Genomic DNA, 17,782 nt, shown 5'->3' with positions numbered 1-17,782 from the left:
TGAATTAAAAGTACTAGAAAGGGGCTCTCAACTGCTGAACTCTGAAAAGGGTTCCCTGAAAATAGTTTTAGCCTATAGTAATACCTGGTGGTATCAAATCTGAAAAACATACAGTGTAATGAAATTAAACATTAAAGCAGGAAAACTAGAAATAGAACTGTTTCTTTTAAAAGGTTCTTTGCATTTTGGTGCCACATTTAAAAAAAAAAAGGAGTTAGCCTGTGTCATATAGTCCTAGCCCTTTTATGTCAATAGTACAACAACACACCTTTTTGGAAGAGCATCAGAGGCATCCTACCTCGTTGAGTACCTTTGACTGTAAAGGGTGTAATAATTAACTACATTTAGTGAAGGAGCATGATGTATTTTCAATTTGAGAAGAGTAAGTTGAACACATTTATCAGACCATTGAAGTACTAATAAGTAGTAGTCTACCTCTTATGTAAACCAGCAAGCACAACTGAAACTTATTTCTCAGTTTATTTATATACAATCCATCTCTGAACGACCCATATTTCCACTAATTCTGAAACATAACATCCTAAAAAATGAACAGAATTTCACTCCTAAAAAGACAATGAAAACTCAATATATCGAATATCACAACTTTTAGGCCAAAAAAGAGAAGGGTTTGGGGTTTTCTTTTGTTTACTTAAGACATCACATTCCGGATATCTGGAATTTGGTACAACCCCTGTAATGGCCTTTTCCAGTTTTTTTCAGCTCTGTGCACATTCCTTGAATCCTTCCATGACTTGCCCAGTAGTGGAAGGAGTTGTCCTGACTACTATGGAAAGTCTATAAACCAGCAATATAGAAAAGCTTGTAAATAAAATCAGTAACATTGAACACTGAACTGGATTTAAAGGTCATATTTTCTCAGATAGCCTAATTTACCTAGTTACATTTCTACACATGAGGGCATACACACACAGTTACACATACAAGTTGTTCTCACTTGCTTTGGAAATCCTTTAAACCCTCTTTACTGATATACAATTGCATTAATTTCTGAAAGGTCTGTGTCAGTAAACTGTAATCTGAGGCTCAAAACAAATATGATAAGCCAAACACATGCCTTTTACTAATTTTTTAAAAAAAGAAACACAAGAATATAATGCAAGCAAATAGCCTAGTAAAGCAATATTTGTTGCTTAGCATAGTTCTAGCAAAATCCATTATGGCACAAAAAGCACAAAATTAACATTCCTACTTATTTCAACAATAGCTATTGTTTCCAGGAGGAACAACAGGGAAAAACAACCCTAACCCACAAAATTCATCTGGATTATTAAGGGCAAAGAATATAGCAGGGGATCTCAAATCCCTCCTCCTTAAGCAGAAGACTTTCTATTAAATAAAGAAGGTCTGAATAGTTAGTGTAAGATTCCAGCCTCTGCCTCTGAACACTGGAGCCTTGCCTGGTTACTGACTCCAAATTGGACTTGTCCTTCGTAGCCAGCAAGTAATATTTGATCTGGTTTTCCATGCTTAAAGAAGGGAAAAGAGTGAGCAGAAGACTCCATACTACACCACTTCTATATAATGTTTTAAATGTCAGAACTTCATTAAAACAGCACAGTTTTTATTAAATAATTTCTCTGTACATAAATTCTAACTCACAGGAAGCCAATTCTTTATATCCTCCCCAATGGCCCAATCCATATATAAAAATGATGTAACTTCATTCAAATGGCCGGTCCCACTAACTGAAAGTGTAATTGTTTGAAGGATTGGCTGTAGTTTTATCCTATAAATCTCACACTGAGAGATTATGAACTCTCAAAATCTTTATTTAAAAAAAAAATAGCCTGAATAAAACTACAGCTTGCTTTCATTCTCTGCTCCATTCTTGGAATAATGCAAGCATAGTATTATGATGGCATCATTTTGGCATTACCAGTTTGGCTGTGAAGATGAGGAAATGGACAAGTAACACTTTCATTATGGTTTTTTTCCCAGAAAAAATGGTGCAAACTGGGCATTGTGGGTTGTTATCTTCACAATTCCCTGTGGAGAATTATGTGACTAGGGAAGTTATTGGGGAAACTGTGTACTAATTAGTACCTACCTTCTACCACAGACAAAAGTGGCAGGGGCTTAGAGGAAACAAAGCCAGAGCATATGACCTGTTCTGTAGTAGGCTGCCAACAATGCTGGAAATGAAACTCCATTGATTACTGAACTATGAAATAATAGCAAATATTTCAGACTGCAGATGATTTTCACTTCTGTTATGCACAGCCCCACAAGCATCAGAGATTTTTAAGTGGTATGTGTTAAAAATACATTTGCTTTTTCCTGTGGATACTCTCAGGGAGAACTGTTGAATAACATTTTTAACAATTAAAGCAGAGCTTTAGACAGGTTAAAGAAGTAGAATGTGAAGAATGACTCAATTATCTCTGGGGTGCCATGTCACCACAGGACTTGTTTTTCCAGGCCCAGGATAGTGTTCCGGGCAGTGGCATGTGGGACAGAATATGTTTCCAGCCAGCCAGTGGTTGTTTCCACCATTGTTAAGCATATGGCGCTTGCCTTGGTGGGTTTGTGGGAGTGTGATATAGTCAATTTTCCAGGCCTCGCCATATTTATAGTTCAACCATTGTTCCCCATACCATACAGGCTTCACCCACTTCGCTTGCTTGATGGCAGCGCACATTTCATATGCATGGATAACCTGCATAATAGCGTTCATGGTCAAGTCCACCCCTCAATCATGAGCCCATGTGTATGTTGCATCTCTTCCTCGATGGACTGAGGTATCATGGGCCCACTGAACTATAAATAGTTCGCCCTTATGTTGCCAGTCCAGATCCACCTCAGCCACTTCAATCTTAGCAGCCTCATCCACCTGCTGGTTGCATTGATGTTCTTCAGTGGCCCGACTCTTGGGTATGTGAGCATCTACATGACATACTTTTACAACCAGATCCTCTACCAAGGCAGCAATACCTAGCCACAGTGCAGAAACCCAGATGGGTTTGCCTCTGCACTGCCAGTTGCTCTGCTTCCATTGCTGCAACTACCTCCGCAGAGCATTTGCTACCATCCATGAGTCACTCTTCCCATCCAGTGATGTCTAAGGCCAGCTGGATGGCCTTTACCTCTGCAAACTGGCTCAATTCACCTTCTCCTTCAGCAGTTTCTGCGACTTGTCGTGTAGGACTCCATACAGCAGCCTTCCATCTCTCGTTCTTCCCCACAAGACGACAGGACCCATCAGTGAACAGGAAGTATTGCTTCTCATTTTCTGGCAGTTTGTTATACAGTGGGGCCTCTTCAGCATGTGTCATCTCCTCCTCTGGTGATACTCCAAAGTCTTTGCCTTTTGGCCAGTCCATAATCACTTCCAAGATTCCTGGGCGACTGCGGTTTCCTACTCGAGCCCACTGGGTAATCACTGCAACCCATTTACTCCATGTAGCATTAGTTGCATGGTGTGTAGAGGGGACCTTCCCTTTGAACATCCAGCCCAGCACCAGCAGTCAGGGTGCCAGGAACAACTGTGCCTCAGTACCAACCACTTCTAAAGCAGCTCGAACCCCTTCATATCCTGCCAATATCTCTTTTTCAGTTGGAGTATAGCGGGCTTCAACCCTCTGTATCCCCGACTCCAAAACCCTAGGGGTCGACCTCAAGCCTCCCCTGGTGCTTTCTGCCAGAGGATCCAGGTAGGGACGTTCTCCCTGGCTGCAGTGTAGAGCACATTCTTTACATCTTGTCCTGCCCGGACTGGCCCAAGGGCTACTGCATGAACTATCTCCTGTTTAATCTGTTCAAAGGTCTATTGTTGCCCAGGGCCCCATTTGAAATCATTCTTCTTCTAGGTCACTTGATAGAGAGGGCTTACGATCAGACTGTAATTTGGAATATGCATTCTCCAAAAACCCACAACACCTAAAAAAGCTTGTGGGTTTTTTTTTGCTAGTTGGTGGAGACATGGCTGCTATTTTGTTGATCCCATCCATTGGAACCAGATGGCGTCCATCTTGCTATTTTATTTCTAAAAACTGGATCTCCTGTGTAGGTCCCTTGACTTTATTTTGGTTTACAGCAAATCCAGCTTTCAGAAGGATTTGGACTCTTTTCTTCCCTTTCTCAAAAACAAGTGGGTCTTACTGATGACTCCTTGGCTCTCCAGTCGGTGAATGAGCTCATGGATGGGAATCGGGGAGTCTCGGCTGGTGCGATATTGCCGCCAGTGCACTGTTGTGGTTGCAGTTGGCACCTGTTGTTCTTTGACCTTCAGCAACCCCACAACAGAAGGGTCCTTCAAGAGACCAGGCAAGGTAGAGAACTGTTTAATTCTCTCTGCCTCCAAGGCAGCTACACCAAAAACCCACCTGGTACCCTTCTGGGTCTTTGAAATACCCTCTCCTGAGGTAGCCTGTGCCAAGGATGCACGGAGCCTCTGGGCCAGTCACAATGTGGTGCTTTTGCCACTCATTTCTGGTTAGGCTCATGTTGGCCTCCAATACAGTTAGCTCTTGGGATCTCTCTGTTGCTTCAGCAATATAGATGGGTCTGCCCCTATATAGCTTGATGGCATTAAGGTGCACTGTGCGCCGGTGTCCACTAAAGCTTTATACTCCTGTGAGTCAGATGTGCCAGGCCATCGGATCCACACAGCCCAGTAAATGTGTTTGTCCCTTTCCTCCACTTGGCTGGAGGCAGGGCCCCTCTAGTCTGGTTGTAGTATTCTTGTACTTCTTGTAAATGTGAACCAAAAGTCCCTCTGTAAGACCAGAAATAAAACCAGCACTTCTACTCCTCTGTCTGAGGACCTGCTCACTGGAAACTGGAGCAGCAATTTTCCTGGAAGAATCCCCCCGAGTGATTGTCCTTCCTTGCAACTCATGTACCCATGCTTCTAGGGCTGAGGTAGATTTTCCATCCCACTTCCTCCTGTCCCCTCCATGGTCACACAGGTAAAACCACAGAGTGGCCCACAGTGTGTATCCTTTCTCTTGAGCAAAGGGACACTTACTCCTAATGGCTAGCTTACTAGCAGTAGCTAGAAAGATACTGGTCCATACAGGTGGGGAGTAGGACATACCCTCTTTGAGCGGCTGAACCTTCTGGGACACTTTCCTCAAAGCTGAGACAAGGGAGGAAGAGATATTTGCTTTGTAATCCTGGAGTCTGATAGCCACATCCCCCACCATTGGTGCTTCTTCATCTTTCCAGGCCAGTACCTCCAATGAGTTTGCATGCGACGATGGTGAGCTCCACACAAACTTTCACCACATGGGTCATGTGCACCAGACTTCATCTGGATCTTTGGGGGACTATTCATTGTCCAGGTCACTATAAATCACCTCAAGCATGGCTAATTCCCTCAGCTGCTGGACACCTTTCTCTATGGTGGTCTATTTTCCTGGGTGATATATAACATCCTCTTTGAAGGGCTACCTTTCTTTGACGCTGGGCAGGAGTCGCTTCCAGAGGCTGAGGGCTTGTGCCCTTTTTCCAATCACTTTATCAATTCCCCCTTCCCTAGAAAGGGATCCCAGTTGTTTGGCTTCCCTATCCTCTAATTCCAGGCTACTGACTCTGTTATCCCCGCACCGGAGCAGCCAGGTGACAATGTGCTCACCTAGATGATGGCCAAAATCTTTTTGTATAACTCACAGCTCACTCAGGAATAGGGATCAGGTGGTTTCCAATTCATTTATGAGTTCTTCCTCTTCCTCCTCCTCTCCTCGTGATGGCCCTGCTCTTCCATCATCTCTTTCTAAATGAGTTGGCTTTCGCTTCCAAGATTTCTTCTTGTGTATAGGGGCAAATGATGGTTCTCTGGTTCAGCTGCAGTACCTGTTGTAGATGTTTGAATGGCCGCAGTGCCTGTCATTTTGTCTTCAGACTCAGAGACCTTCTCTCCCCCTTGAGGGTTCTGAACAGTGTTGAACAGGACTCGGTAGGCATGGGCCAGGCTCCAGCATGTTGCAGTGATCTGTGTCTCTCTGGAACTGCCAGGGTGACAACACACTTTCTCCAAATACTCTACTAGTTTTTCAGGATTCTGCACTTGTTCAGGGGTGAAGGAGTCTGGAGGTGCCCACTGTCCTAGGTATTTGCCCATAGTACCCCACATATGCTGCCACTCATAACTATCCAGCCTTGGGTCTTCTTAAATTGCTTATTAACCTTAGACAAACTGAAACAATATTCTCAAGAAATATCAAGTATCTTAGCTACCCAAGGATGTTCAAGAAACTGAAAAATTATTGTAATGAAGGAGGAAACATCATATAAGAAGGTAGCAAAGGCGCCATTCTGTATTTCCTCCACAAAAATTGTCTCGGAGGAAGAGGTATAATTGTTAATTGTCTCCATGAGGTGGTACCCAAAGTACAGCAACAACTTCAGTACAAAACCCAAATACCAGATAAAGCTCCAGGCCAGTGTTTTAATAACAAATCTCCCAGGCAAAACATTGCAAATCACTGTAAAGCACAGCAAACTACAAAAACCGACACAAATCTAACATGTACAGCAAAACCTAGAGCATAGCGCAGATCTGATAAACTGATACTGAGAATGGACGAATCAATGCTGTGACCACGAACTGTTATTATCTCAAACCATTTGTGTCCCACACCGGGCACCAAAAAGGTCTGTTGTGGTTTAACCCTAGCCAGCAACTAAGCACCACATAGCCACTTGTTCAGTCCTCCCACCCCAGTGGGACAGGGGAGAGAATCGGAAGGGCAAAAGTAAGAAAACTCATGGGTTGAGATAAGAACAGTTTAATAATTAAAATAATAATAGTAATAGTAATAGTAATAGTAATAGTAATAGTAATAGTAATAGTAATAGTAATAGTAATAGTAATAGTAATAGTAATAGTAATAGTAATAGTAATAGTAATGGAAAGGAAAACAACAAGAGAGAGAGAAGCGAAACCCTGGGAAAAAACAAGTGATGCAACTGCTCACCACCTGCCAACTGACACCCCGTCAGTCCCCGAGCCGCTATCACTGCTCCCCCTGCCAACTGCCCTCAGTTCATATACTCAGCGTGATCTTACATGGTATGGAATAAATCTTTGGCCAGTTTGGATGAGCTGTCTTGGCTCTGTCCCCTACCTCCCCAGCTTCTTGTGCAGCCGTCAGAGCATGGGAAGCTGGAAAAGTCCTTGACTAGTGTAAGCACTGCTTAGGAACAACTAAAACATCAGTGTGTTATCAACATTATTCTCGTTCTAAATCCAAAACACAGCACTATACCAGATACTAGGAATAAAACTAAGTCCATCCCAGCCGAAATCAGGACAGGCATCAAAGCTGGAGTGCATATGCCAGGCAGAAATACAGCATATACAAAATTACCTGCATTTTTTTGATCTCTATGAAAGCATCTATTTGATATGTTTTAACTGCATTCTTGCCTGTGAGAAGGTATCAGGTCTCCTTCACATGGAGCTCTTCTATGGATAACAGCAGTAAAGCATGAACACTGCCATGGGTATATTACAGACATCATCAGAACAGGGACTTCTTTATTGAACTGAGACAGTAGTCCATCATAACAGATACCCAAATTCTGTCTTTGCTCTGATGATACATTCACATTAGAAATGCCTTTTTTTTAGGACTAACACCTCAACAGCTGGCTTGGGCAAAAGCGTTATTGCCCTACTCCTGCTGTACAGGTCTCATGCAATAATAATAAAAACACCATGACTGAGAGAATTAAAAAGCAAGGGCACTTCTAATGAACAAGGATAAGTAACACTTATCAAAATAACTTAAAAGTTACTCTCTAACACTAAAGCAATTGTTGCATTTAATACTATAACATGTTCTAAATTATCTCAAGCTGAACGAATCCTGCCAAAATAAACAGATGTAATTCAAAGAATACCAATTTGAATAAAAGCCTTACAATGAAATGCCTTGCAACTGATAACACAAATACTAGATGAGTAACAACAAAGCATACATTTCTAATCTATATATTGCCTACACAATCAAATACAATGTTTAGCAATTACAGCCGGTTTTGCTTCAGCTTTGAAATGATGAGTTGATTATAGTTCTAACATTTTCAAATCCAGTCTTTCAAGTGAGGCATCACAGTCACATTTTGGAAAAAATTCAACATTTGCAGATTTTTTTTCTGATTTTTTTTATATTTAATGGCATAATTTCAAGATGTTTCGGAATTTTGTGTACTTTATGTTATGATGCTCAGTAAAATTAAGCTTGAATTCTACTGAAAGATAAACGGTAATGTCAGAATTTTTCAAAATCATAACAACTGAACTTATTGTTTGATACCCCATGTCACACAAAATGATGGTAAAAATAGCCAGTTATGCAAAGATAATTGCAAACAGTAGATGCTTATTCACTTTCTAAATGTTGTATAACTATTGCAGAAGTACATAGCTTAGAAACCAATAATAGCATTAAGATATTGACAAAATTAATCATGTCAGGTTATGTCAGATTTAAGGTGGGTATAGGTAGCTGTTAGGTTCACTGTACCTGTGCTTGGAGCTGGTAGGATACAAATTAGATCTGGTGCATAAGCTATATATCCACATCAGTACAGCACCATGCCTGACCTGATAGTAGTGCTAAATGTTGTTACATAAACTTCGTCATAAACTAAGTTGCATACAATTGTTAATGATATCTGCTAATTTACCTTTCCAAATAATTAGATTCTATTATCAGAAAAAAAGCAAGTAGTGTTGGATTATTACCACACATTTTCATACGTTGTGTTCTGAGTTATCTATTACTAATGCCCCCACACCCCTCACCACTACTACTCAATAAGAAATAAAAAGGAAGTTAAAATTTTAAGAGCCAGAAATCGAATGGCAGGAAATTCTAACAGCAGATGGGGTTTTGCAGTTAGCAATGAATGGAAAGGGATGCTTCATCCTTTGGAATTCTTTCTACATAGGTGGAGAGGAGAAAGCAGCCAAGTAAAGGGTCACAAGCTGATAAGCATGATGTCCTTTTCTAATAACAGCAGGAGTGGTGGATATATGGTCTCAGTTACCTCCTTTCCAGTTTTTCCAACATGGGCAAGCCCAAAGGACAGCCCTTGTGAAGAGAAAACAAAGCACTTTGCCCTCTTCCTTTTCTTCTAATTACAATTCCCCTTCTTATATGCTGATGCCTCACTGAGGGCCTACAAAACACCTGTATCCTACCCAGCCACTCTTTCCTGTTCACCTCCCTGGCAAGAAAAATCCTGATACCTCTTGCCTATGGCTATATTCCCATTCTGCCTCCCACAAAAATTGGAAGATTTTACTTGGATGTGCTGCCCATTTTACACTTATCTCTGTTCCTTACAGGTTGCCATACAGCACAGGGTAGATGAAATGTCTTGGATTTAGTTCTCCCAGGAAAAGTAGCTCTGACTACAAACTTCCCTTATAGTCATATTCTTTTGTAGGATTCCTCGCTCCATGTCAAAGAATCATAGAACGTCCTGAGTTGGAAGGGATCTTCAAGGATCATTGAGTCCAACTCCTGTCCCTGCACAGGACAACCCTAGAATTCACACCATGTGCCTGACGGTGTTGTCCAAGCGCTTCTTCAGCATTTTCAGGTTTGATGCCATGACTACCTCCCTGGGGAGCCTGTTCCAGTGCTCCATCACCCTCTGGGTGAAGAACCTTTTCCTAATATCCAACCTAAACCTCCCCTGGCACATCTTCCTGCCATTCAGTTGCATCCTATCACTGGTAACCAGAAAGATCAGCAGCACCTGTCCCTCCTCCCCCCTATGTGAGGAAGCTGTAGACCACAATGAGGTCTCCCCTCAGTCTTCTCTTCTCCAGGCTGAACAAACCAAGTGACTTTAGCTGCTCCTCATACTGTTCCCCCCTAAACCCTTCACCAGCTTCATGGCCCTCCCCTGGACACTCTCTAGTAGGTTTAATATACTGTGGCACCTGAAACCGCACGCAGTACTTAAAGTGAAGCCACACCAGCGCAGAGCAGGGTGGGACAATCACTTCCCTTGACTGGCTGCAATACAGTGCTTGATGCACCCAGGACACAGTTGGCCCTCTTGGCTGCCAGGGCACACTGTTGGCTCGTGTACAGCTTGCTGTTGACCAGAACCCCCAGGTCCCTCCCTGCAGAGCTATTCTCCAGCCTCTTGTTCCCCAGCCTGTATGTACATCCAGGGTTGCCACACACCAGGTACAAAATCTGGCACTTGCCCTTGTTAAACTTGATATGGTTGATGACTGCCCAGCTCTCTAATTTATCTAGATTTCTCTGCAGGGCCTCTCTGCCCTTGAGAGTGTCAACAGCTTCTCCCAATTTTGTGTCATGAGCAAACTTCATTAGTATTCCTTCAAGTCCTGCATCCAAGTCGTTTATGAAGAGATTAAAGAGAACTGCCATAAGATGGATCCCTGCAGAGTCCCGCTAGTGACTGGCTACCAGCCCGATATAACCCATTTACTAGAACCCTTTAAGCCCAACCCATCAGTCAATTGCTCACCCACGGCATTATGTGTTTATCCAGCTGTATGCTGGACATTTTGTCCAGAGGATACTGTAAGAGACAGTATCGAAAGCTTTCCTGAAATCCAAAAAGGTTACATTGACCGGCTTCCCTTGGTCAGCTAGGTGAGTAACCTTGTCATAGAAGGAAATTAACTTCGTTAAGCAGGACTTTCCCCTCATGAACCCCTGCTGGCTAGGACCAATGACTGCATTGTCTTTCAGGCATTTTTCAGTTACTTCCAGAATAATCTTCTCCATAATTTTGCCAGGCATAGGAGTGAAACTGACAGGCCTGTAGTTACCCTTCTTAAAGACTGGGACAACTCTTGCCAGCTTCCAGTCAACTGGGACCTCTCCAGATTCCCAGGAGCATTGAAAAATCATTGAGAGGGGTCTCGCTATGACATCAGCCAGCTCTTTAAGAACCCTTGGATGAATCTCATCAGGCCCCACCAACTTATAGGGAGCAGCAAGTCCATCACTATTTCAGGGTTTATTAGGAGTTAAACATTCCCACAGTCCAGTTCTCTAGCCCAGGGCTTTGGGAGTCCCAGAGCCCACCATCAGTGTTGAAGACTGAGGCAATGAAACCATTAAATGTCTCTGCCTTGTCTATCTCCCTGTTTGTGAGGTGACCATTCTCATCAAGCAACAGGCCAATGTTATTTCTGGCTTGCCTTTTGCCATTAATGTATTTTAAAAAGCCCTTCTTATTGTCCCTCACAGTACTGGCCAGCTTTAACTATAATTGAGCTTTGGCGACATGTTATTTCCTCACTGCAGTGGCAAACAGCATCCCTGTAGTCCTCCCATGTGGCTTGACCTTGCTTGCACTGGCCATATACTTTCTTCTTTCTCCTTCTCTCTAGAAAATCCCTGTTCAGCCAAACCAGCCTTCTGCCTCATCTGCCTGACTTCCTACTCTTTGGAATTGCCTGCTCCCGCATTCTTAGGAGGTGGTACTTAAACTTAAAGCTTACACTTGGTGCCTTCTGGTTTCTCCCTCGATCCTGCAGAAGGCTGTGGAGATGGTGCCATACCGTTCTATTGCGTTACAACGCTTCTACTGTTCTGTCTTCAAGGTGTGGAGAAATTCTTTTTCCCAGTGTCTCAGCAAGGCTCCTGGTGTTCCCTTCTAAAATGGCTCAAATGGACCTGCTCTCCCTGTGAATGTCATTGCTCCCTGCAGAGCCCTAAACCTCTGTGCATATGCTGGGTACCTATCAGCACACTCTTGCATACAGTTAGGTAGGTAGACATGTGCACATGCAAGACATACACAAGCTGCTTCTACTTCTCCTCAACAGTGGTAGGAAAAGCTCTGTTTCTATGGTTGCAGGTCTATTTCTTGCAAACTATTTCTTGGAAGGTTTCAACAAGATATAGCAAGATTTCCCCTAGAAAAACCCATGACAAGAATGTCATTGTGTGCTGAGCAGAAATTGGAACTAGTCAACATTAAAAAAACAGAAAAGGGTGGAGGACGGGACCACAGGAAAATACCTTTGGATTTTTTTTTTTTTTACTTTTTGAGATTACTTGCCACAACACCATATGCAACATTTTCACTTATAAAATGTTATTTTCAAACTGATTGTATTACTCAATTTTCCTGTGAATTCTGAATTGTAGGCAAAACTAAGGAAAACTCTGAAATAACTTCCAAAACTGGCTACAAACAATGTATTTGTTTGTAACTGAATACTGAGTATAATGTAATTTGGTAACATACTTAAATTGCAGCCTAACCACAAGCCAAAGCCTTTATCAAGCAGTCCTCTTATCTGTGTAACTTTAATGTGAAGGTACCCATTGGTTGGGATGAAGTTTGAGAGTCCTGATTTCTTTTGAAGGCCTGGCAACTTTACTCAAATCAGTGAAGTCTTCATCAAACCCACAAAAGCTCAACAATTTTCTACCACTTTAAACTCTACAGAAATGCTGCTCTTAATTATATCAACATGTTTACCAAATAAACATGATCTATGATTATTAAACTACGCTTATTAAATGTCTATTTGATTTTTCATCTAAAAAAGGACATTTGCTATGTATTTTTCACTTTCCCAGGCTCTTCAACACAAAATGCACCTAGCAGCAATTTCTTACATCCATTACCAAAACTGCCACATTTGCTTTTCACGCTGCAGTCAGTAGGCTGATAAACCTATCTGTACTAGAATATTTTGGACATTTTTGAGAAAACAAACAAAATCCTAATAACTCAGTTATATGGTGCTCACAGATGCACTCTTTATCAATACTTCTAAATTTTGAAACACGATAAACATCACCTTTATCCACACAAGTCAGACAGGAAAAAACATCTAATGCAAAATATGAAGAGCAAAGTAAAAACAGATGATGCTGTGAAGAAGAAACAGAAAGCACAGTACAAGGATGTTAGGTGTGTTCAGATGAGACACTGCAACTATTCAGAATCTTTTCTTCTATTACTAAAGCACTGTAATGCCTTACACTTAACGACTTTTTAGGTATGTTCTCTGACAACATCACTCACCATCACATTTTTGAGTTGCCTCATTCTGTTTGTGGCCAGCAGGACACTTGCACTCGTAGGAACCTACTGTATTCATGCAGTTTCCTCCTTGACAGACTCCAGGAATAGCCTGGCATTCATCAACATCTACGAAGAGAAAAAAGTATTACTTGACATAAGGTACAAAATTTCATCATGGCTTTTGCTGATACAGAGAGCTCTGAAATTATTCTTTAAAATAACCACAGGAAACCCCAGCACATTTCTCCACTTCAGCATCAATATAAGGTATGGCAATAACAGCAGTCACATGACCCAGACCTCCATGTGTGTTATATTCAATCCCATATAATTTAATATAATTGGAATGGGATATTCCATATCCCATACACTCAGATTGTCCCTTATATGTGGCCATTACAAAACACAGAGTCTTATTTTGAAAGGATCTCTACCTGTACACACGGACTACCATCCTGTCCATCTTAATTAGATATGATAATTCTTGCAAGATATACTTCCTGGACAGAAGTCAAACTACTCAAGTCAATAGAAAATAGGTGCTATTCAGCCAGTATAAGTTGTATGGCAAATGACCTGCATAATTTCATTTACTGAAGTAATAAGTAGGACTAGAATTTCATAGATTTCTTTAGGCTGGACTGTCAACATTAAATATTTGCTTTCAGAAAATTTATTGCCATTTTCACTTTATATCTTACTTTCAGTAACTTCCTGTTGTATCTTATGTGCTATTTCCAGTTCAAATTATGTTGGGATTTTTGTTCCCCACTCTCATTTGTTTACACATAAAACATCCTGTATTTCTGTAGTTTTTATACAAAACTATCACATGACTCAATATGTAAGTCTGAAGAGGCAGTTAAAATAATACCAAGGATCATAGAAGCCTTTATGAAATAACCAGTGCTAAACAGACTGAAATTCTTTGTACACAAGGAGGAGCATAGGCTCCAGACTAGTGCATACATGTTATACATATACGTATTTTATGTGGGTATTTAGCTTTTCAGTAGCTCTTTTTAGAAGTTCAGTTAACCTATAGTTATCAGAGAGTTTAGAATTAAGCAACCTTACTAATTCCTTCACAACAGAATTTCACATGCATGCAAATGTTCATAGAGGAGAGAAGGCTTCGAAGTTTTCTCCCAAAACCTGAAGAAACGCTTCTCTGAGATTTCAGGTAATATTTCTAGTAAAACAGTTTTCCTTTCACACAAGAGGCAAAAACCAACTGATTTTTTTACTTCTCCACACCGTGAAATAAATGAAAGTGTCCTTTGTAGGTTTTAGAAAAGGGAGCCACATGGCTTCCTGTGAGTTTCTTCTGTGCAGAGTTCAATTTCATACTATTTTCTCTTCTTGGATTACAATTAAGAATGGAACTCAATTATAGCATTAAAGCAATGCACTGCCTATTTTTAAAAAAACAATTTTATTTCACTTCTTTCTCCATTATGACTAAAACACCTATTCAAGATTACTATATTTTTAAAGCATTTAGCAAAAATATTTTTCATCTATTTTTCTCCAGATTTTCATTAGCACTAAATGAACAAAGAATTTTAACCATTACCCTATTTTCCATCTTCATACAGTTTTCCTGTTAGCCTGCATGCATTATTAAATGAAGCACCTGGTAAACTTTATTTAAGATGCAGAAGAAAGTACCTCTTTCCTCTTCACATTTTCTTTCTGTCTACCTTTTCCCTTTACAACCAGCTCTTTGCCACTACGAACAGCAAGATACAGATGGAGTAAGTTAAACATATTAATAGTAACATACAGTACTCCTTTTCAGGAGGGTGTTCATTATCTCAAAGCCCTTCACAAGATACTGAAATGCCACCTGAGTTTGTGGATTATAGTATTTCTTCAGTTTTTGTTACTCCTGGTGTTCGTGCTATAGATAAAACCCACAATTATGCCTTATCCATTCACCCACTTTTTCATTTAAGGATGTATAATTGCTCATAGTCAAGGACAAAGGCAATTTTTTAAATACTTTTTTTAACGGCTGGACTTGATGTTAAGTATATTTGCTGGAGAAGTTTGCATTTAGTACCTGAATCTGTCATGATTTAGTCAACATGGTCCCTTGTCCAAATGCAACAGTTTATAAATGGATTAAGGACTTTAACAGAGGCATAAACTTCCTGCAAGCATTTTTCTTCTAAATAACTAGTGCTTAGTGCCCTCTAGTTTACCTGGAAAGCAAACTTTAAGGAATTTGGATGTGATTTAGTAACACTTAGATAGAAGATGAGTTCCATCATTTATTCACACCCAGCCCTCCCAGTAGCTCCCTTCTGAGTAAAACTAATATGGTGTTTGTCTTTTGACCCTTGGCCTCAAAATGCACTCATCACACCCAGTATGCCTGTGCCTTGTGTCATTTATTAATCCTTCTTTAAATTAAGCCAACTGTGTCAGGAGATCGGTGGTTAAAAATAACCACTGCATATCTTTGACAGTTGTGTAAGTCAGAGATGTCAAGTAATAGTAAATTAATGACAGTAGCAACAGGAAAATAACACTTTCTAGAAACAGGAAAGGTATCACTGAAGCCTTGAAGTGAACAAAATTGTAAGATCTACTGATTCAATTAATTTATTTAAATTCTAATCCTAGGATTTTAAAAGGACAAATAAATATCAAGCTCTGCTGAAGTCTGAAAAGCCAATCCCAATTATGCAACACACTGCAGTGCTTGTCCAGTGAAGAAAGCACAGTTTCACCATGAAACATGAGATCCTGCAAATCTTTGAATCGCATGCACTACCTTGTTTTTCTGTGCTAATATCAATCTTTATTTGTGATGGCATATATGTTCACTATTCTAAATCACATTTAAATGTAAATGCAGTAAGTATATTCAACTTCAATATCAGCTTAAAAACATAGATACACACTACAAGTCTGATGCTTTTTTTTTGGTCAATATCACCTTTTGATGAAAACCCAAGTTTGTTTTAATATATCTTTAGTGTTTTGGAACTGAAAAAAGTCAGAAAGGACAAAGCATTTTCTTAAAAGGGAATATTTTAGGAATTCTTAAATGCCATTTTAAGATACAAGAATTTTTTCTGACAATACAACATATCTGTAATGAAGCACATTTTCATTCACCTTTTTTATACCTCTGACAGTCAGACTAAGCCACACAGGAGTTTTAGCATTATTAATTATCCATTTACTCATGCTTTTAAACCCAACCACATTAACACAATAATCTTTTTGCCATAAACAGAAAATTAGATAAATAACTCTTTAGACACAGTTCTGTATTCAGACTTCCAATATGCTACAGATTAGGTAGAATGTTTCCGTGTGTTTATAGGCTTGACAGTATCTGGCAAGTGAAAAAAGGTTCTTCACTTTTGCAGCATTTTCTCTGCAAAATGCCTGCAGGATTTGCAGAGCTAACTTTAAACATGTACCTTTGAAAACACAGCCAAATTCAGCTTCCCTTTCTGATAAGTGGGCTGTTTCTCAAAGAACTCTGAAGAACCAAAAATCTCTGGAAAAATAAGTCCTCTCAGATTTTATACAAAAATTTTGGAGTGTGAACTTTTTCTTTACAATGGTAGTAATAACAATTACCCAAATACAAATTTTCTCTTGAATTTTACCTATAAAATGTACAGGGCATTTCTTTGCAATGAATTTGGCATGTGGAAACTAAAAAGTAAACTGGTCCTCAATACAATGGAAAACTGTTGGTTATTCCTCTCCATCCCAGGTAGCAGAAATACTACAAATACATACAACAGAAATAATACTAAGGTTTTTTTTTCCTGTTTTAATACTGATTTTCATGACAGCAGGATGGGATCATAGATGACACTGTTAATACTGTCAGTAAACCAGACACATTAATTCCAAACACTAGATTATCTAAAAATTATCATCTGTCACTTTTCATTGTGAATTTGAACTTTCACCTGTCTTCTCTCTTTTCTCCAGTCCATGTCAGTGCCTTTAATATTCAGTACAGTATAATCCAACTATAGAACAGATTTTTTGGGATATTATCTCCTGTAATGGCTATATATACTTAACAATGTCAGCAATGGTAGCAAGATGAACCACCTTTGTATTTTCAAAAGCTATTCAGCCAGGACTATTTTTCTCTCCTTAGAGCAAAAAATTAACTGTCTGAAGGGAAAGGGTGTAGCTGAGAAACGGACTGTTGAGGAATGCAGGGAGGAACTGAGAAAACGTCCAAAGCAGGATTTCTGCCATTATGCTATTCCTAAGGCCATGTAGCAATGGCAATAAAGTACTTTCAAGTGGAACATTTAAGTTGCTGCTGCCTGAATTCTTGGGAAGAGGGATGTCTGAACAGCTACAATTCCTGGTTAAGCAAGGACTGAATAGAACCCTTTTTTTTTTTTTTTTTTGGGGGGGGGGGGGGCAGCATAATGAGGCGACACCAAAACAAAACCAAACAATTTGAATTTTGATTGGGTTTCTCTACTTTTTTAAAAGCTGCTCATGGTAACAATAAAATAACAATACTACCATAATGTTCCATGCAAACACATTACTCAGAGAACATAATTTATCTTGAAAAGGTGCTAAGAGACATTTAAGATACACTAAGACTGCAACATGCACATCCTGGGAGGAGTAGGAGCAACCTCATACTCTACTTAAATCTTGGCACATTCTGACATCTAACACATACTGAAATTATGATCTATTTTGCAAGTTCTACTGATTTCAGCTTGTTCATATCAACTACCAAACTACGCTATCTGCTGATGTA

General features: G+C 40.1%; 1 protein-coding gene across 2 annotated transcripts in view; it reads right to left on the bottom strand.

Annotated features, from left to right (window-relative positions):
- FBN2 (fibrillin 2) overlaps positions 1-17,782 on the bottom strand; it is a 183,263-nt gene that overhangs the window by 113,413 nt on the left and 52,068 nt on the right. For both annotated transcript variants that reach the window (XM_064437967.1, XM_064437968.1), the window contains exon 7: positions 13,012-13,137. In XM_064437967.1, the coding sequence (XP_064294037.1) occupies positions 13,012-13,137 (126 nt within the window). The remainder of the gene's footprint in view (positions 1-13,011; positions 13,138-17,782) is intronic.

Source organism: Phalacrocorax carbo, chromosome Z, assembly GCF_963921805.1.
Source record: "Phalacrocorax carbo chromosome Z, bPhaCar2.1, whole genome shotgun sequence".
Classification (NCBI taxonomy): Eukaryota; Metazoa; Chordata; class Aves; order Suliformes; family Phalacrocoracidae; genus Phalacrocorax; species Phalacrocorax carbo.
The sequence above is the reverse complement of the archived record's forward strand: the minus strand, read 5'-3'. Positions and strand labels throughout refer to the sequence as shown.